This window comes from Geotrypetes seraphini, chromosome 2, assembly GCF_902459505.1.
Source record: "Geotrypetes seraphini chromosome 2, aGeoSer1.1, whole genome shotgun sequence".
NCBI classification, from domain to species: Eukaryota; Metazoa; Chordata; class Amphibia; order Gymnophiona; family Dermophiidae; genus Geotrypetes; species Geotrypetes seraphini.
Genome location: NC_047085.1, coordinates 179,718,318 through 179,740,417, shown reverse-complemented (window position 1 = coordinate 179,740,417; position 22,100 = coordinate 179,718,318). Strand labels below are relative to the sequence as shown.

The 22,100-nt window shown below is 41.9% G+C and overlaps 1 protein-coding gene across 4 annotated transcripts in view; it reads right to left on the bottom strand.

Moving 5' to 3' along the window:
* Positions 1-22,100, bottom strand: part of SALL3 (spalt like transcription factor 3) — a 79,198-nt gene that overhangs the window by 46,710 nt on the left and 10,388 nt on the right. For 2 of the 4 annotated variants that reach the window (XM_033934415.1, XM_033934416.1), the window contains 2 exons: positions 9,388-12,339; positions 8,831-9,171 (listed from right to left, as the gene is read on the bottom strand). In XM_033934415.1, the coding sequence (XP_033790306.1) occupies positions 8,831-9,171; positions 9,388-12,339 (3,293 nt within the window). Of the gene's footprint in view, positions 1-2,077; positions 2,148-8,830; positions 9,172-9,387; positions 12,340-22,100 lie in introns of all 4 variants that reach the window. The other 2 variants (XM_033934417.1, XM_033934418.1) reach the window with 2 other exon arrangements.

Sequence of the window (22,100 nt, the reverse complement as noted above, 5' to 3'; positions counted from 1 at the left end):
AGAGAACGAGATAATGGTTACTGAAGATGGGCAGACTGGATGGGCCATTTGGCTTTATCTGCATCATGTTTCTATGTTTCTACTTAGAAACAGAAAAATAAAGGCAGATAAAGGCCTTATGGCCGATCTAGCCTGCTTAACCATACCATTTACTATCCCCTTAGTGATCCAATGTACTTGTCCCAAGCATTGGGAGCAAAATTTCAATTATGATATCCTTGTAAATGTATGATCTATTTGGATCAGAATTCCTATATATTTTATGAGCCCTCCCAATTACAATTTTTTTTAGAGGGGAAAGGGGTAACATTGCAGATTCCCAAGAGTGTGCCTTAGTAAGCAAGTCCATATTATAAATGGGGATGTGTCACTACCTTTTCTAATAGTTTTTTGCTTATAGTACCATTCTTTCTGATTGTGAAATTGTCTCTCTCCATAATGAGGACTACACAAGTGTACTGATATAGTAAAAGGAACTGTTGATTTATTTGTTTATAATTTCTTTTTATTTTAATGTGTAAGACTCTTGCATTTGTTCAATATGTATCTTATTGAAAAATGATTAAAATTATAAATACAAAAAAAATAATAATTCATCTCCACTGGGAGGCTGTTCCAAGAATTGTCCACTCTTTCCATGAAAAAGTATTCTCTGAGGTTATTTCTGAATCTATCCCCTTTCACCTTCATCCTATGGCCCCTCATTCCAGATATTCCTTTCAACTGAAAGAGAGACTCACATCATGCGCATTTATGCCATGTAGGTATTTAAACGTCTCTATCATATGTCCCCTTCTTTCCTTTCCTCCAAAGTATACTTATTGGCCTTATGACAAAAACCACCATCCATTTTAGTAGCCTTCCTCTGGACTGACTTCGTCCTGTTTATATCTCTTTGAAGGTGCACATCCAGAATTGTACACAATATTCTAAATGAGGTCTCACCAGAATGTTATACAAGGGCCTCAATATCTCCTTTTTCCTACTGGCCCTTTCTCTCCTTATGCACCCAAGCATCTTTCTAGCCTTCACCGTCACCTTTTCAACCTGTTTGGCCACCTTAATGGTTATTGAAGAGATTGTAAACAGTGCAAGAATACTGCAGTTCGAGTAATTTTTTTCTATTTCTAAATATGATAGAGTTACTCCATATAGCATCAAATGACATTGGTTACCAATAAATGCAAGGATTTACTTTAAGCTTTGTGTTATGATTTTTAAGATTATGTATGGTCTAGTGCCACAGCATTTAGTGGAATTAATTACATTTTTAGTGGACAGGTCAGGTCATGTTCTATGTAAGCAATTTTGTCTTCAGTTTCCACCTCTGAAGGCAATCAAGTCATTTACTCAATAAAATGTTTATTTTATCAGGCTCCTTTAATTTGGAATGAACTTCTCATTCTAGTTAGATCAGAAAGTTGTTATATAGTTTTTAGACAATATTTTAAAACATTTTAAAGAAATTTTTATCATGAATACTGATGTTATACTTTGTAATTTATAGTAGTAATTTATAGTAATGCACATCCGTCATTATGTTCTAACTGTTTTGTTTCAAGAATTTAATACTTAGGGCTCCTTTTACTAAGGTGCGCTAGTGTTTTTAGCGCACACAGGAAATTACTGCGCACTACGCTTCTAGAACTAATGCTGGCGTTAAGGACTAGTGCGTGTGGCAATGTAGCGTGCGGTAGTCTGCGCGTTAAAGCCCTAGCGCACCTTAGTAAAAGGAGCCCTTATTGTTAACTGCCTTGAACTCATAAAGGCTTTGGCAGAATACAAACTGTAATGTAATGTAATCACATACTATCACACCCAAGCCCCGCTCCTCTTTTGTGCACAAAATTTTTCACTTCCTAAACTGTACAACACTTTAACAGCCTTCAAGCTTGCAGATATCTTACATCCTTAGGTACAGTAAGTATTTTTCTGTTCCTGAAGGCAGCCGAAGAAAAAAAACAAATGAATAGCTTTATAGCAGGATTTGAATCTGTGTCCCTTGGTTTACAGTCCACCGCACTGACCACCTGCCTACTCCTCTCATTCGCTTATTTGTCCAGAGTTGTCATAATACCTGATGCCAACAGAACCTGGTTTTCCTCTCTGGTTTCATTTTCAGGGGAGAAGGAGGGGAACAGCAACTCCTGGAAGATTAAGAAAGAGTCTTGCCTTAATCCCCCAGTGGTCAGCTGCTCAATCAGAGCACCATATTCTAGAAATAACTGAAACGATGTAGATAAACATGTCCTTTCCTTTAGACAAAGACATTTCTTCTCATTGGAAAATTGTTGGTGGACATCCTACTTTTGGGCCCTCCCTAGCAGTGGTGTAGTAAGGGGGAGGTGGACCACCCCGGGTGCTGTCTTGGTGGGGATGCCAGCACCTCTCCATCCCCCTCATGCCACACTTCTTCCCTCCTATCCCCTCCTCCAAGTACCTCTTTAAATCTTCGCCAGCGTGAACAATTTCTTCGGCCTGCTGCTCATGCCGGCCTGGCTCCTCTCTGAAATCACTTCCAGGTCGTGGATCCAGGAAGTGATGCCAGAGGGCAAGCCAACGCCGGCACGAGCAGCAGGCTGGAGAAGCTGCTCACGCTGGCAAAGATTTAAAGAGGTATGGTGGGGAGGAAGGGAGGGCGTGAGTGGGGGGGGGGAAGGAGCAGGGTGACAGGAGGATGCGGGGGACGGGGGGGGGGGGCACCTCCTATCCTTGTTATGCCATTGCTCCTTAGTGCCGCCCAAAACATGCCCCCATTGCTACTTGAATGAATTGCAGTTTGAAACATCCAAATTCTGACTTTCCAAAACTGGGATTTGTACATTTTAAGCAGACAGACTTTTTAAAAATATTCTGAGGCGTTCATCTGCTTTGAAAATGAGCATCAATTTATATAAAATATACAGGTACACTGCTGCTCCACCACTACTCTGTCCAACCATATGTGATCATTGTGTCAGAGTAAGAACCATCATTCCATGTGTCTACTTTTTGCATGTACATATCCTCACATCCTCTATAATAAAACCCTAAGCGTGCATGCGCACTTAGAAGGACATGATCCCTGCCGCCGTGATGTGTGCCTCCATGCTGAATTCCATTTGAGGCGCGTGGGGCAGAAGAAGGAGAGTATCTGGCAGCTCCAAGTCGAGGTACAGTTAAAATAAAAAGAAACTACCCTGCTTAGGGAAAATAAAACGGCCTGGACTCCTACTAAACGAACAAGCGCGATTCACTGACTGGCTGTCACCAGCTTGATTGAACTCCGGAATTGCTTCCTCCACCATTTCCTGAAACCACTGCAGACCACCACGAAAACTGGGTAAAAGGTAAAATGAAGGGAGAAGGGCTAATGCTGGACAGGGGAAGCAGGGAAGAGGTGCTGCTGGACAGGGGGGAGGTAAAACGAAAGGAGAAGGGCTACTGTTGGACAGGGGGAGCAGGCAAAGGGTGGTGGTGGACAGCCGAGGAAAGAGAGAGACAGATAGAAAGACAGACAGCGGCCAAGGAGAGAGAGAGAGAAAGAAAGACATACACATGCACCTATTCTAGCACCCGTTAATGTAACGGTCTTAAAGACTAGTAATTATATAAACCTCTTTCCACACGTGTACAGATACAAAACATGCTTTATAAAATTATTCCTAATTTTGTGTCCAGGAAAGCTGTCAGGTAAATATTTCCATTGGTTATGGTGAGCACTAGCAGTATGTTTAAGATTGGAATATTGTTAAAATCTACAAACACTGTATTTATCTGTGTCTTTGCATAGCAAGATACTTTAACTGTCGATCTCACTCTCTATATAATTACATACATACATAGAAATCATGATATAAATAAGCATGATTACCAGAAATTTCCATACACATTTTTCTCTTTATAAATGATTAAACCACTAATTCAGGGTTCCGCCTCTACAGAAAGAAAATCATTCACAACATAATACACAGACTATAAGGTTTGAAAATGAACCATTCTGGATAGACAAAATTTTGCAGATGCAATATACATAAATCCTATTTCTATGAATGCGCACGTAGCCATATACAAAAAACACACTGCATTTCTCAGTTGCCCATGTGGCCTTCATTTTGCCAGCAATTTTTCCTAGGCTTTTGATAGTGAGAGCATATGTGTGTACTTAAATCATGGCAGTAAACTGCATAAAACATATGGACCAGCTCTACGCTTCCTGATTGGCTCCAGTGGTTGAGAATTAATGGCCTTGGAGCTGCAAACAAATGGCAATCTCCATGGAAACAGCTGGTTTATGGCAGGGGATCTAAGCTATTGAGTATACCCTAGAACTCTTATTTTTACTTTGAATAAGATGGTGAATTAATGTATTACCTTACAAAATGGGTCTCTCCTAGAGCTATAGACCAGTCGAGAGGGAAGGCACTCTGTTTTGCCTAAGGGCCCCACCAGCCAATTAACTGACTTAGAGATGCTCACTCTGTCAGGTAATACTGCCTAATTGGTTGGTCATGCTTGTGCACTGTACACGGTGCAAGTCCATTAGAGACCAGCTACAGTCTCCCTGCTAAGTGGAAATAGATGGGGCTTAGAATTAAGCTGTGATTTCACTACTCATAAGTCATCATTCTTCCCCAACTACTAAAGACCAATATACAAAGAAAAATGGAGAACCGTAGGATGTTAACAGTGCACTTATTAATCTCTATCTGCTAGGCCCTCTTTTCCATGGAGTTTGCTTTTGAGAGCTTGCACTCTAGTATAATGATCCAAAGTTCCCATTCTGGGATAGAGTCATGAAAGGGTGACAAAGGTTTCTGAAGCAAAACTCCCAAGCCAAGCACTTGTACCCCCATCATACACATGCCCCCCACCCCCGAGTTTTGGCTCTCAGTTTTCCTTGCATTATTCAGGCCCTATGCTATCGTGTGGTCTGTGGATGTAAGGTAAATACACAGCTCCAACTGCAGACACAGTAAATGCTTCTTAGCCACCTCTGACCTTGCCTTAACCCCTCCCCAAGTTGTTACTTCAAAGGGCTGTATTCCAGGAGAAATATACCTTGCTGCTAAATCAGACTTGATGATGCTTAAGCTCTAAATCAATCAGATTAATTAACTTAAATCTTTAGCACACTTCAGACTACTCAAGCAGTGAGATAACTTTAGTCAAAGAGAGACTGAGCTTTACACCAGGATGTGAAGAATCTAAATAGGATTGGCTGCCTTGAATCACAGAACACACATCACTGAGCCCTTGCACTGGCCCCTGCCCAATCCCTTTAACTCATTAGTAATACATCACACATATTTACATAGTTCTATTTCTAAACAAGCCAAGCCCCCCCATCAGCACTTGTAAAAGAAATCCAGAAAAGAAGTACCAGGGCAGTAAATAGAAGTCAACAATTCAAAACACATTCCTCCAAAATGCAAATATTTTTTTTCTTTCAGAAATGTAAAAAAAAAAAACACTTGGCAAACGACTGTCAATTGCATTAGTTTTAACAAGTAATTATTTGAATTGTACATTTAAGAATTTCTCTTCATTTCTCAGCTGCATGCCATGTCCAGCTTCTTTTATTAATCTGTGCTCTATTCTTTTTATGCATAACTTATGCTAGGAAAGTGTTCCAGGGTCATGGGCCTCCTGAAAGCCAAGTTTTATTAGCCGTCAGATGAATTATAAAATGGAGAAAGGAAAGACTCTGAACCAACCTTCTTTGAAAGTTTGCAACCTGCAATGACTGTAATGAATGTGTCCCTGAGCATCTGAAACAAGACCTGGCTCATTAGGTAAGAAATCTCATCAATTTATATTTTTTTTTATCATTTTGTAATCATGTGAACAGAATAGTCCACCTGCAAATTCTGGTCCACCTTGTCTAACATCACCAGCACATGGAAAATATGATGATATTCACAGGGAAACATGCTGTGCAAAGTTATTTTTCTTTTATTTATTTTCATTTTTGCCTTCTTCTGCCCACCCATAAAATGACAACTATTATTAGTAACCAAACACTCCAAGCCATGCCATTGCTATTTCGGCACGCAAAAGTTACACTATTGAATCACAATGAAAATATACTCTGCACTCTGGTTCCAAATCCCAGGGACTGTACTGCTAGGTTTTCCTTACTGAATATCGTCATTTTCGCTGGCTAAGAGCTCATTTACACCCCCTTTTACAAAGCTGCGCTAGCGGCAACTGCCTCACGCCCATAGAGATTTAAAGGGCTTCGGTGCTTTTGCCGTGCAGCAACCACTAACGCAAATTTGTAAAAGGAGAGATGACTTTATCTTCTGTGATGATATCTTCTTGATCTGGCGGTCGGTGTCAAACCGTCTGCAAAAATAGGATTGGCAGCACAGGTTTCCTACTTCTGCATAGCCAACAACCCTTCTGATTTTAAAAAGAGCCTTAAGACTTTCTTATTTGGAAAAGCCTTTATTCAGGATGGAAAATTGAAAGTTACTGAAGTTGTCTGAACTTAGGGCCTCTTCTATCAAACTGTTTGTAGCGCGGTGAGCCGCACTGAATGGCCTGCGCTGCTCCTGACGCTCATAGAGTTCCTATGAGTGTCGGGAACAGCGCGGGCCATTCAGCGCGGCTCTCTGCGCTAAAAACTGCTAGCACAGTTTGAAAGAAGAGGCCCTAAGAACTGAAAATAAATGTCTTATTTTTTTTGTTAATGATTTTATGGTTTTTTGATTTTTATTTTATGTACATTTACTGTAATCTGCCCAGAGCGGAATAGAAAATTTTAAAAGAAAATAAATACCCTGCATCTAGCATGTGGTGTGGGCTTTTGTATGCAACTTACACCTGAGAATTATCATATTTTTACTACCAAGACCTTCTTATGCCATTAAATTTACTCTGTTACCAGCATAATATACAATATTATTAAAGATCGCTGGCCAAAGAGAAGTTCAGACTTAGCCAAACTGTGGAGGACACGGACAGCAGCATTTCTGGTCATGTGCAGGTCCTTCAGCACGTTCTAGTTTAATTTCACCAAGGTTTTAGTCCTTTGTTTCCTCAGTCATTCTTTATCCTATACCCAGAATTTACCACTACTCCCTTTCTCCTCGGCCCTCTCCTTTGTCCAACAGATAACAGAGGTCTGGTTCAATTCAAATTCTGTGCAGGAAAGCAATAAACTTTTTAAAATTTCACTGTGCTGACCACTTCTTACCCAAGCTTTATGTTTTCCCGTGAGACCGAATGCTTGGAGAGGGGACTGAACATCATAAAAGGAGATGAAGGCCTTGACTGTACTGTCATGACTGGTTTGAACTTGCGCTAATCCAACCATTGCTCTGTGCTTCGCAGGAGCAACTGGAAATGGGCCACCTTGCCACAAAGTAAACATCAACTTTTGCACAGCCATACCCTGCAAAAATGTGCTTCCATAAAAGGTTTGGGCACTCCATACCTGCTATTTATATCGGGGGGCAATCAGTGCACATACAATTCATTTTCACCTGCCCCTCAAACCTCTCCTCCCCTGAACCTTGTAATGTCCATTTTTGACCTGGTTAAAAGGAGGCAGACTGCAAAAGCCTCCACCTACTTTTACCTAGGCAGTAGAAGGCAACTTTTAGCCAAGTCGAGTTAGCAGGGTCAAGACTGATTTACCTGAATAAATGGCTTTGAAATGTGTCCGGTGTATGTTTTGCACTTTTCTATCAAACTGCAAGATAATCCTCTATCTTGAATCTCTCTCACTGCACCAAACTCACAAGCAGTTCAAACTTCATTAGAATACCAGATTTTTTTTTCTTTTACAGTTACCTTTAGCTCCTTCCTGTACTTGAAATGAAAACAAAGACAGTATATTTATTACTCTAGAAAAAGCACCAGGCACTATTTGTACTTTAGCAGTATTCTAGGGAAGTTTACGTCATCACTGTCCAATTAGCAGGTCAGCAATGGTCTCCTTTCTCTGCTATCTACCAGTTCACTTGCTGGATTTCTTACTCCACAAGCCTTCATTCATAGTTACCCTGGGATTTTCCATCCTATTTTATCAGACTTACCCTCCCTAGTCTGAAGGTTGCAGCAATGGTCCTGAGGCCAGGGTTGCATCCGAAACCAGATATCATGGACTCTAAATCTGGCCAGCAGGTGTCACCCTTGAGCAAAGACCATGACTGTACCCTCCCACAAGCATCCCTAGCACCGACTGACAAGGGGTGTGGTTGGGGACCTTTTCCATTGGGCTGACCTGGGTCTCTTAATTATACAAAGTAGATCCTTCCCTCTGGAACACTTTACCCTCCTACTTAAGATCTGAAACATTTTTAAAGCATTTAAGAAAAGATTCAAAACACTCTTGTTCTTGAATATGGTGCTAAAGACACACAGCTCCTGTTCTCTCTCTACTAATTCAGAAGTTATAATGTCTTACTTCTCTCTCTTTTTTCTCTTCTATTACTTATTTAGAGTTTTAGCTTAGCAAATCGCCACGAATACAAGCCCAGCTGAGGTGCCTTGCTGATGAGAATGGGTAGATACAATATGGTTGTGGGCTGGAGAGTAAAGTATGACAGAGGCCCCCTCCCTCTTGATTTCTGAACCTTATTTTTAAGTTTCGCAGATATTTCATTTGTACTTCTAATCTTTTTTTCTCCTTTTGTGCTAACCATCATTGTTTGGGGGGGAGGGGAGGTACAGAAATGGCACTCCTGTCAAAGAGGAAATGCTTGTGGCTTATTTCACATGACAACATGACCATGGTCAAAGCATGCAGTTCTCTTTCAACGGTTGTACATTTTAAACTCTAAATTCCTTATGTATTTTCGTTTTGTGCTGTGTGTGTAAGATTTGAGAGATTTCTCCTTACCTTAAGATTCCCTTTTGTTGTAAAAGCTCTACCACAGATTGTGCAACCAAATGGCTTTTCACCAGTATGGGTGCGCTCATGTATCTGCAGTGCACTTGCTGAGGAGAAGGTCTTCCCACACGAGTGGCAGTTGTGCTGCTTGGGAGTCCGTCGTGGCGGGGGTGCCAGCATAGGGGTGATGCCTGGACTCATCGCTGTCTGTGGAGCAGCAGGAACCTGGATTCCAGCTGGAAGGTGGGGGCCCTCACCCAATGAGATCGGCTTGCTGTGACCATTCACTTCCATTTTGACCATGGCAGGCGCAGTGCTGGTGACCAGGGTAGGAGTAGTTTGGCTGGGACCTAGAGTAAAGTTGGGTTCAAATAACTGAGAAGGAAGCTCTTTTAATTTGTGTGTCAGCAAGTGCTGTTTTAAATTACCCATAGTGGAACACCCACGACTGCAGAGTGTACAAACAAAAGGACGTTCTTTAGTATGGCTGCGGTAGTGAATTTCCAACGCACTTTTACAAGCAAAAGGCTTGCCACAGACATTACAAACAGTACTTTTAAACTTACCACGTTCTCTGTTCAGGAAGAGCAGGGTAAAAGGAGACTCCTCTTTGATGACTGGCCTGCCGGGGTTGGCGGACGTCAGATCTAGTGCGCCTCCGTTTTCGTGAGTAGGTGGCGGGGTGTCAGGCTTTTCTACCTTTAACTGGATTTCTTGCGCTTCTTCCTGGTTGCTAAGACCGGGGGATTTTGACCTAAGACTTTCGCTATTGCTGTTCGCAGGAGACAAAACCTGCATAGATGAAGATGATTCTGACATGGCGGGACTGCCTGCACTCTGACTTTCGAGATCTCCAGCAGCTGAAGAAGAGTCATTGCTTAAATGATCGCTTTCCCCTGACCCATTTTCCATAGATTTTAAGCTCAAGAGCTGTTGAGAGTTCATGACAGAGTCAATCATTTTCATTTGATTCTCCAAAGCAGCAATGCTAGAGATTACAGAGGGTGGTGAGGTGGGAGATGACCCAGGGTAAGATACTAGAGGTTTAGATGAGTCACTAGCAGTGTCCTTTAAGTCCAGATCCTCCTCCATGGAATTGTCGTCAATATCATCATCATAGTTACTCATTGTTTCAAGATTCTTTTCGTCATAGGAAAAGTCTGAATCCATGGTATCTTGGAAGCCCTCTGGTAGCGGTGTGTTTGGAATCTGTCCACCCATATGCATACGAATATGCTGCTGAAGGACAACAGCGTTTGTAAATTTCTTCTGACAAATGGGACATGAATGTTGCACTCTAAGTGGGGGCTTTGCTCGATGAACACCAAAATGTGTTTTCAGATTGCCTTTTGTAGTGAAGGCACGTCCACAAATTTTGCATTTAAATGGTCTTTCTCCTGTATGTGTTCTATAATGCATCTTGAGGGCACTCTGACAGCTAAGCACACGGTGACAAATGACACACTGATTTGGATCTGTCATTTTCTTGTCAATGTTCTCCACTAACTGTTGCAGTTTTGAGGTTTCTGACGTTTGCATAGAATCGAGCAGACCACCAAATGGAAACTTTGCTTTGAACTGGTCAGACATGGATGGAAGCACAGCATTTGGGAGGGCTGTTGAAACACTGCTATCGGTTGCTGTTGGATTTGAAGCTGTGGAAGCTGAGGAATTCTGGGCACTTAGAGAAAGTTCCCCTGGTCTTGCATTTGTTGGGGGTAAGGTTATGGGTTCAGTGTTAGGTATGGAAGAACCACTGAGAAGAGGCTGCGGTGATTCTGCAGTCACTGGAATGCATGATTCAGAATTATTTATGCTAGGAGACAGAGAATTACATTCACTGGAAGCAGGAGATGGTCTTTGGGGGGACCTGCTCATTGGCGTGATACTTGGAGAATCACTGAAATTGTTAACACTGGGTATGGTGGGGGGAAGCTGTAGCCCAATAGAGGTTGAGATGGTTGGTAATACAGGCTTGCTGTCCAACCATGTTGTAACTGGCTTTTCAGGGGGCAAAGACATTCCATAGGGGATTCCAGAGCTTGTGGGAACATTGTCAAGGTACTCGGGAACTGGATAGGGATTCATCTGGATATGGGGATACTTCTCTTTGTGCCTTTGAAAATGAACCTTTAGATTTCCTTTGGTGGAAAAACGATTTCCACATATGTTGCATTTAAAAGGTCTTTCTCCCGTATGTGACCGCAGGTGGATTTGTAAAGCACTGTCGCTTCCAAACACCTTGGCACAAAATCTACATTTGTGTTTAAAAAAGGGATCTTCAGAGGCTGACTTGGTTTCAAACACTGAAACATTGGGGGGTTTCCCTTTCCGATGCTTCATGAGGGCAGACAGAGGGTCCAGTGCATTAGCAGTTGCAGCAATGCTAACCAAGGGATTGGGAAAGATCACACTGCTGGATGAAGTCTGAGGTAGAAGTGGGTTTGGCAGGCTGGAAGCTGGGGTGAGGAGATTCCCATGTCCACCTGAGGGTGGAGTTGATGCGCTCTGGGGGTGTGAAGAACTGGTAGTGGTGTTTGACACAGAAGCAGAAGCCACGGATGCCGAATTGGCATTAGTGGATGAGGATACACTTGACTCTGTAGGGGCGGAAGATCCATTGCTAGGTACACTTGGGGTGTTTGCTCCAGATGCAGGCTGCGGGATGTGCTGAGGGGTTTCAAAGCTAGGCGACTGATTGCTGGTGACCTGCACTGCAATAGTGGGTGGAACACTTGTTGGTAACTGGAGGGCAGAATGTGTAGCAAAACCCTGGAGCTGGCTTGAAGCGGGCACAGGGGCACTCTGGGTAGGGGCCGCTGGGTTCAGAGATGGACGCAGTGCCTGTCGATTCATCATTGCTACCTGACTGCGAATCTGTTCAATCAGCTGGAGTTGGTGAATTTGTTGCTGCTGCAATGCCATTAACTGCTCTAGGATCATTGGGATAGCCATCGCTGTGGCACCAGAGGGCAGATTGACACTACCCGCATACCTTGCGCTCTGTGAAAATTGTGCAACTGCCACTTTAGTGCTCTGCAGAGTCTCTAATGTAACATTAGTGTTTGGCATGTTATAATTAGTCATGGAAGATGGTTCTGGAACTTGAGGTAGAGGAGTAGGTGTGTCTGAGGTGACGCCTGGACTCTGGTAACTCTTCTCTGAAGAGGGCTCAACCTCCATAGGCTCTTCTTCTTTTTCTACGCTCTTCAGCTCACAGCTGTCATTGTTCTCTGCCTGGATGCTTTCTTCAGCAGCCTCGCTGTCTGCTTGGTCACTGGGAGAACTGATGGGAGAAGGTTCCGGAAATTCTTCCAGGGGCGGTGGCGGTGGTGCTGCTGTCTCGTCGTCATTCACAATCAGCACGAGTGGATTTTTAGTGCAATTTTTCTTGTGCTCCAAGAAGTCAGTCCATTTAAAAAATTCTGCGCAGCACTTTTCACAGACATTGGTTTCTTCACTTCCACTTCTGCTTTCATTCCCACTATCGCCGTCATCTGCTCCTTCCCCTGGGATGGCTGGAAAATCAAAAAATTGCATCAGCCACTGACTTGCAAGACAACCCATCCCACATTTGAAAATTTTGCACATAAGTGAAATCAATAGTTTTTATTTTGTACAAATTACCCCACTTCAACACTTCATAGGTCCCAGGGAGCGTATTCAATGACTTCTTCTACCTAGCTAATCATTTTCTTAGCCCAATCCATCAAATTATGAGGCTCTATCAATTGTGGATACTGCTTCTTAATGAAATTCCATAGAAGCCATTGATTTCCAATATTTTCATATAATTTGCAGCTACCTTGTCTGTTGGGTACAAATCAGGCTTTTGATGGGCTCATTAGGATTCCCTTTCCCATCCAGCTTCCTCATTTCCAGCAACATTAGAGATGCCTTTTGCTAGTTCACTTAACATTGTTAACTAATCTGTAACCTTTCAAACTCACATCAGCACCTGACAGGACAAACTGAGCCCCTGTTCCTCAACTGTGGACAAAGACTACCTAGATTTATTATCTTTATAAAGCATCCAGATACCAAAAATTGAATGTAATTCTATATAGCCTTGCAAAGAAATAAGCATTTTATTTAATTCCTGAAGAAATTTCACTGAAGTGCATTCATTTTACAAATGTCATGAGAAGTGCCGAAAGAGTACAGACTTTTCACATCTCTATTTATAAAAAAGTTAAAAAAAAAGAAATATCAATTAAATAAAAAAAAAAGAAAAGAAAACATAGCCCTTCCTGTTCAGTAACTAGATAGACAAAGCATTGCAGGGTCTTTTTATTCCCGTGTACTTAAACACTCTAAAACGGAGATTAAATTAGCCATTCTGAAATCTGTGAAATAACAAGGGCACTATGTTCTGGCCCAAAATCTGATATCGCCAATACTTAATACAATTAATTGACTGTCAAATGTAATATTTCTATAGCAAAACGGAACTGAAATTGCATGTTACTGTTATTAACCAATAGAGTTCAATGGCTTGCTAAACTAGAAATTATATATTTAAAGATCATTTATGCTGACATGTTTAAACATGAGAATGTAGCAGTCAGAACACACTTTTAGCACCTATCTTCATCTATTCTTGTAGAACAACTCAGCAAATTATATGCTTGTACCATAGTGGAAAACCCACTAATTGGTTACACATGTTTAATTACTGTTGTAGGCAGCCACTTCTTCTCATTCCTGTTACCCTCTTGTGCCGAATAACAAGCACGTTTAATGAACAGAATTCTAATTCACACCTGATCAAATAACTGCACAGGAATGAGAAAATCGGCATATAAGAACATGTTAGGCCATCTTCTACTAAACGGGTGGAACGAAATAGACACTTACATGCAAGGTTTTGTTTTGTTTTTTGGTGGGGGGTTAGACTTCAGTGATAGCCGCAGAATCACTTATACAGGGTAACAACAGCCAAGCTGATCTTTATTTGGCCCACTGGAATACATGGCAGCAGCAACACAGTTAAGATCTGCTATACTTGCTAATTTGCAAAGGCCCAAAATGGGAAAAAAAAATTGTCCTTTTTATGGCATTTTGTTTTCTTTATTTTTGGAAATATTTTCAATAAAAGTGGTTTGAAGACTTATTAAGAGCACAGCTGTGCAATCTCAGCAAAATTCAGCTGAAACTCAAACAATCAACATTATTAAGATCTTCCCTGCTTCTTTCTGATTTCTGTTTCATTGTTGTTTACACTTTCTAAAAGCCACCCCACCATGGCCAATCCTAAAATCATCATAAATCAAAGTAGGCTGGGGCTATGGGGTGGATAGGGGGCAACGGAGGAACCCTATGCAGACCTGCAAAGTGGGAAGACAGCACAAATGACTGCACACTCAAGAAGGGAGAATTATTTTTCAGGAGCAAAGCAGGGGGGCATGGCCTTAGTAACAGGCTCTCAACTTGCATTCCCCAAAAATGTAAGAAACGCAATACATCAAACCAGCACAGAAGTCTTAAGAAGTGGCCAAAGCAGGAGGCAAGAAGCTGGAAACAGGCATGCTAATAAATGCTTAACAATCTCTAGTGGCTACTTCCCCTTTAACTAACACCAAAAGATAAGCAAGAGTCTTCTGCAAGCCATGACACCATGTACATAGCTTGGTGTGCCTAAGATTATCTTTATTATACATTTTTAGCAGGTATCCATCTCTGACATTGATAAAAAAAGAATTTACAAGGAAGAAAAAGAAAGAGGAAATTATTTTTCTTAGGCATGAAAATCTTTTATGGGATTTGCAGCTACAGTCTGATCTGAAGCTGGGATTCAAGCAGCCTGAGCATAGGAAGTAGAGAAGGAATGCTCTCTGGGTCTGTAATGAGGTTGAGTGTGGCTGGAAGCAAAACCATGACTGATTGACATTGGAGATAGCCATATTAACCAAATACCCCTCCCCTAATTAAGCTATGCAAAACACTGTGTTAAATAAAAATGTACAGTCTTTTTATTATTACAGTACTGAGCAAAAATGTCAAAACCTATGTGCATGTGTGTGATTCATTCTGACAAGATTTAACTCCTGTTTTACTAAGGTGCGCTATGCGTTTAAGTGTGCGCTAACGTGTCCATAAACTAACATGCACATGTTAGCACATAGCGCATGGTTAGTGCACGTTAATATTTAGCGTGCACTAAAACGCATAGCACACCTTAGTAAAAGGAGCCCCAAGTTTGCTAAAGAGTGACCAACAGATTTATTTTTCTTTCCACACCCCACACACTTTTGACAGGTTATATTTAAGTATCTTTATTGCCACTAACAAGTTTTAGTTAAGTTTATTAGGATTTTATATACCGCCTATCAAGGTTATCTAAGCGGTTTTTACAATCAGGTACTGGGTAGATTTCAAGCGCCATAATACGGAAGCTCAGAGTCTGCGTATCTTACTGTGCATAATGGTGAAAATACACGCTTGCTCTGTACTGCAAATAGCTTGTTTTCTGAGTGTGAGGAAGGGGTTCATTTTATAAAGAACTTTCCACATGTAGAGCCTGATTTTCACTCAGACAAAAAGGTTTTTATGCAAGTTAAAAATAGATGCATAGAAAGTGTAAATTGATTGTCACGTAATTTGCTCACAGGTGTTCTAGAAGACACAATATAGGTGGCATGGAGGCGGAGTTAAAATATGTATGCGTATTTTATAAAAACACATGTGCACACCTGTAGAGTACAAGTACATCTGCACTTTGTTTTCACAGTAGGTGTACATTTGTATGTGGGCTTTTATGTGCTCTAGGGACTGGTTTTGATAGGGTATATATAACAGTACATACTCGTATGTGCCTATGTTGCTTAAAATAGACACCCATGGAACTTTGCACTTTACTATCCATTTGCAAAATTACTTCCAAAGTGCTGAATACTGCAAGAATGTGGAGCTGCTGGCCTGTACATACAATTTTCACTTCACTTTCGATGATAATGCAAAATGTGCACTATTTCCATTCCCCAAGCTGGATTTCTGTGCCCCACGTGTAAAAAATACATCTCCTATGTCAAGAGAACATTTTAAAGCATAGTTTGATAACAGATATTGTTGGTCTGCACATTCAAATCCAGTCAGAACTGGTGAAGCAAAATGGTGTCAGATGACAGGAAATCATTATTATTTATTTATTCAATTTTCTATACCATTCTCCCAGGAGAGCTCAGAACGGTTTACATGACTTTATTCAGGTACTCAAGCATTTTTCCCTGTTTAGCCTGGTGGGCTTACAATCTATCTAATGTACCTGGGGCAACGGGGGGATTAAGTGACTTGCCCAGGGTCACAAGGAGCAGTGTGGGTTTGAACCCACAACCTCAGGGTGTTAAAGCTGTAGCTTTAACCATTGCCCATACTCTTTCAAACTATGCTGACAAATGTTTGTTCTGCAAATAAAGCTTTTTAGTGCCTAGACGGCAAAAGTCTGCAAAGCCACAAAAAAAAAAAGGAGGGGGGGGGAACCTAAACCCAGGCATGTGGAAGAGTGAGATCATATGTTATGCAGGCACATATGCTTATGTACAAATGCACCCAGATGATATATAAGAATGAAATCTATATACATGTAAAGCAGCACGCACACCTTCTATGAATTAATTTTGCTTGAGGATGAGAATAAACCAGGTATTTCAGGGGAGACCCAGTGCCCTCCAAATCTCAGGTTTAATTTGGCAATTTCAGCATCTACTAAGCACTGAAAGTGGGGTATTATTTTAGGAGTTGTCTCAGCAGTGACTAGTTGAGTGCTTCTTTCTTTTTTTCCTTTTACTGAAGGATTTAGAAAAGGCAATCATGAGTTCTTACAGAAATAAATTCACCCACTACACATAGCCTTAACCTAGACCTTTGTGAAGAACCAGAATGAGGCCACTGAATTCACATTGTGGTTGTTCCAGTACAAGCTGGATGATTTTATATATATATATTTTATTTTTTTTACAAATTTATATGGAAAATTCTACTATAGCCAGAATATCAGTATCTAGAACAAGTGTGATTATACAATACTACATGAATCTAATTAACTCTTTATGTTTTGTTTTCATAAATGTTTCAAAACTCAGATTCTAAATCTACCACCCTCGCAAAAAACAAAAACAAACCTTGCAGGCCACCATACTCATATGACATTTCGTGGAATAGTTCATGTATAATAAGAATTAGATTTTTTAATTTTTAGAGAATGAAATGTCTTCCTTAGTAATTTCACCATCAGTAAAATTATTCTAAAGCCAGGATGCACACCTTATGGTGTCTAGATTACTTAGTTTTGAAGATTACAAACATTTTCCTAAACAAAATCACCACAAAACACTGAAACCCTGTCATGCCATCTTTACAAAATACAGATTTTTTAAAAAACAAAAACACAACTTAATTAATGAAAGAGAGACAGCTGTGTTTGGCAATGGAATTATTCTTATCTATTTACCCTCAAAACTAACAAGAACTTGCAAGCAGAGAATAAAAAACTGAGTTTAGCAATGCAGCAGTTTTCTGCAAAGTGATAAAAAAAAAAATCAGTACAGCTGGCAACCTTTCCCTTGGCTATTTTCAGTTTTTGCTGTGACTCACTACAAAATAACACACCAAGATTTTTTTTTCCTTACTGATGAAAATATATTCTAACCTTTTCCATGGAGAACTCAGTTCAATCTCCCCCCCCCCCAAAAAAAAAAAAACAACAAACCAACAACAACAAAAAACTCAAGGTTAATTCACTGCATTTAAGCTCTGTCACAACTTCAATCCACAAACATTGCCCATTTGCCAGGACAGGGCATTTGAAACTCATTCACAGACTCCTGTCAATTACTGTAAAGAGAAGAGTGTGGCACAGCGGTTAAAGCTCCAGCTGCAGAACCCTAAGGTTATGGGTTCAAACCCACACTGCTTCTTGTGACCCTGGGCAAGTCACTTTATCCCCCCATTACCCCAATTATATTAAATAGATTGTAAGCTCAACAGACAGGGAAAAATGCTTGAGCCTGAATAAATTAATTAAACTGTTTTGAGCTTCCCTGAGAGAATGGTACATGGGCAACTCTGGTCCTCGAGGGCCAGAATCCAATCGGGTTTTCAGGATTTCCCCAATGATTATGTATTGAAAGCAGTGCATGCAAATAGATATCATGCATATTCATTGGGGAAATCCTGAAAACCCGATTAGATTCCGGTCCTTGAGGACCGGAGTTGCCCATGTCTAGTATAGAAAATTGAATAAATAAATAAATTTACATCCCGGGGACTTTAGTGGCTTTGCCTCCACCCTCCCAGATTGCTTGGTTCCAGGGCCTGTTGATCCACTGAGAAGCACTGATAGGCCATCAAACTGTGTGAGCGTGGATCAAGTAACATCCTGAAGAAAAAGAAGGGTGTGTGTCAAAAACAGATGAACCCAGACACAGAAGCCCACTAGCTTGGAAATTATTTTGTAGTTGTAATGTCGATCCATTCACATTTTCTTTCTGGCAGGTGTGGCTGGGTGGTGATAGTGGTTGCAGTCCTGTTTATAACCACAGGAACTACCATAAAAATGGTTGGAAGTGCTGGACTCAACCCAGTGGACAAAGTAAAGGAGCTTTCTCAATATTGGAGGTCCTCAAGTACCCTTAGAGCAGACCCGTTCTGGAGCCACACCAAGGGCCACACATCAAGCTACTATGTGGCACGTGGTGCAAATGGCTTTGCTGACTGCAGGGATACTGCATTGCAGCTCCACACTGTCCTGTGCTGGTTCTGACAATCAGATGTGCAAAGTAGAGAGCTGCAGGGGAATGGGGACGACGGAAATCCCGCTGGACCCGCGGGTTCCCCCTTCGGGTTGCGGGGATCCATGGGGATGCCCCCTAGAGTTGCAGGAATCCCGTGGGAACGCCTCCTAGGATCGCGGGGATCCTGTGGGGTTCGATACAACTCGAGCCGCGAGGCTCGTCTTCTTTTTCCTACCTACCCTGCTGCAGCACACATAGCCGACCGGAAGTCTTCCCTGATGTCAGCGCTGTAAGCAAAGCCCTCCCTCCCTCCGACGTCAGCGCTGACATCGGGGAAGACTTCCGGTCGGCTATGTGTGCTGAGGCAGGAAATAGAAGACGAGCCTTGCAGCTCGAGCTCCATTTGGCTGAGAAAGTTGCTGGCAATTTGCTTGCAGATGAGGGCTGGGAGGCAAACGTGGAACACAAAAGGGGGGAGGGAATGCGTTTTTGGACACAGAAGGCATGAACTTGGGAGAGAGGAAGGAAGGGAGGGAATGGAATGGAAGAAAGAAGAATTTTTGGTCACAGGGAGGGAGTGAGGTACAGATGAGAGGGAGAAATATTGTGGTGGAAAGGGAACAGTGGGACAGATTGAAATGGATGCAAGAAGGAGGAATGTTGGACATAGTGGTGAAGGGAATGGAGGGAGAGATGTGGCATGGTGCTGGAGAGGGGTGATAGAAGGAGAAATGTTGGGCATGGGGCTGGTGGGCAGGCATGAAAGATGAGAAAGGGATAAATGCTGGACCATGGTAGGAGGAACCAATGGACAGCAACAGAAGAATTTGGTTCATAGACAATTGCGCGCAAGACAATCGATTGTCTTGCGCAGAGATATCGTGGCGCGCAATTGTCTTTAGCGCAATTGTCTGTGAGCGCCATTGTCTTAGCGCTGAGTTGTCTGCGCGCTTTTGACCTGTCACCGAACAATTTACAGAAGATGGGAAAGCGGAAAAAAGAAACTGGGACCAACTTTATGGAAAAATAAGTCTCCAGACAACAAAGATAAAAAACGGAATTTATTGACTAAAATATGTTAGCTTTGGGAAATGTATATAGCAGATATCTTTGTATTGTGTTCAAAAGAAAAGGAAATGCATTTCTGGTTTTATTTCTACAGTGTTGAAGTACTTCCTGACCCTTGCTGTGACTGGTGAGGATCCCCAAGCACTGCCAGCAGAGGACCTCCTCTAGAGACGGCCAGAACTCCTCTCCACCAAGCACAGCAGTCGCTGGCAACATCCATGAGCCACTAAGGTGCCAGCATCTGTGACTCAGGGACGCTACTGCTGCCTGCCAAGCTTGGCAAAAGGGACCCCCGGCCAACTGCAAAGGAAGTCCTCAGCTGACAGCTTGGGGGTTCTCATCTGCTGAGTATTTATATTTATATTAGAGGCTCTGGTAGAAACCCATTTACAAAGTATGTATTCTTCCCAATTAATATTTCCAAAATTAATAAAGTCTCTTTGCTTATTTGTAAATGGGTCTCTACCAGAGCCTTTAATTCAGTAGCATAATTAAATGAAATAACTATTTCTGAAGTTTATAGGGATGTGCGGGGACGGAGGGGATTCCTTGCGGGGACGGGTGGGGACGAGTGGGATTCCTCACAGGGACAGGTGGGGATGAGTGGGATTTTGGCGGGGACGGGTGGGATTTCTGTCCCTGCGCAACTCTCTAGTGCAAAGCGATTGCAGATCTGGGCCAGGGTCAGCCATGGGTAAGGTTGCACCAGGGTTTGAAAGTAAAATTTTGCAACAGGGTCACTGTTCTTCATTCTAATCTCAAGTGGGAGAAATTCAACGGAGTGAAAGAATGAAAGATGCATCCCTTTGCGATGCATAATTCCTTTAGAGAAGTTTTGCTCTAGTGCACAAACTGTGCCAGTCTTTCCCACACTGAGCATAATGGGAGGGTTTCCTTGTTAAAGCCACTGCCATCTGCGCACCAGGGCCAAAGCGGTGCAAACCTTTCAGATCAATGAACCCCAATTCATGTTTTTCTACTCTTGTCCTGAGCTGAATCTGCCATTTTGTTTATTAACCAGATTACTTGTCAGGAAAATGCCGTGTCAGATACTGAAAAGGAGGAAAGACCTATGTGGCACTCTGTCCCATTTCTCCACAATTTTAGACTCTGCCTTAGCTGCTAGCATGGGACTTTTTCAGTGATATACTAATCTTGCAAAGAGCATTTTCTTAGAAAAGCATACTTCAGGTTAACCTATCTATCTATGCCTGTAAAAATGCTTATACTTGTATCTTTTGAGGCAATGTCCTTAATTTTTGAATTCAGATTCTACACATTTCTGCGACAAGCTGGAAGTTATAAATCCTCTTTTATGATTGCTTTAACAAGACTAGGGCCAGACCAGAGCAACTTCCTTAAAGCTATTCTACTTGTATGCCATGGAGCTGTGCAATCTAGATATTTTAAAATAAATGTCACTTGGCATGAGCTAGAGCAGTGTTTCTCAACTCGGTCCTGGAGTACCCCTTTGCCAGTCAGGCTTTCAGGATATCCACAATGAATATGCATGAAAGAAATCTGCATACAGTGGAAGCTGTGCATGCAAATCAGGTGTATGCATATTCATTTGAATATCCTGAAAACCTGACTGACAAGGGGATACTCCAGGACTGAGTTGAGAAACATTGAGCTAGAGAATTTCTGTTGAGCACATACTGCTTTTCAAGGGTAATATGAATGTAAAGTTGGTAGGTGCACAGTGGACCCATGCATTTGACGGGTGCCCTCTCCCCCTGTTTCTGCACAGCATTTACCCCTGCCAATATGGATGGAATTTTGACCCTGTTGCTGAATGTTGATTTCTTCCCTGCTCAAGTGGCCAGTCAAGTTAATGTCTCACTGAGCCCAAGGGGACATACGGGCCAGGACTGGAGGATTTCATAATCTGCTATGGATTAATATTTAATTTTGCTGGTTCCGAATGGCATAAAGTCTGTAACTGAAAATAAAGAGGCAGCAGAAAAGTGCCCGTGTCTGCCCAGCGGAAGGAATACCAGGCTTTCTTACTCGAGCAAGCAAGGTTTGAAAGACTCAGAGCCACAGCTGCAGCACAAGTTTCACTCCAGTTCTGCTAAATCTCCAAACCCCGCCTACATTTGCAAGTTTCCTTAAGTTGTTAGAAGACATTTGTTTCCTTGCAAATTAATTCTTTTTAACTCTTTATGATAGCATTGAATCCCATAAAGGAAGATGAATTATCACATACGGAGCCCACGCTGTGAAACAGGAGGAGACAAATAGAGTCCCCCACTGGGTTCAGCAATGTAGAAGAAATTCCAGACTCAATGGGGGAAAAAAAAAAAAAAATTGTCCTTTTTTTTTCAATTCTTCCTTTTCCCCCCTTAGCCCACAAAAGCTGTCAACCTAGGACTGAGCAGTGGAGGGCACTCGTGCTATGTAGAAGCAGCCATGGATCTGGCATGCTTTAATGTGATCTCTTTCAGAGGCCTATGGAACTAGTTAAGTAGGAACCACCT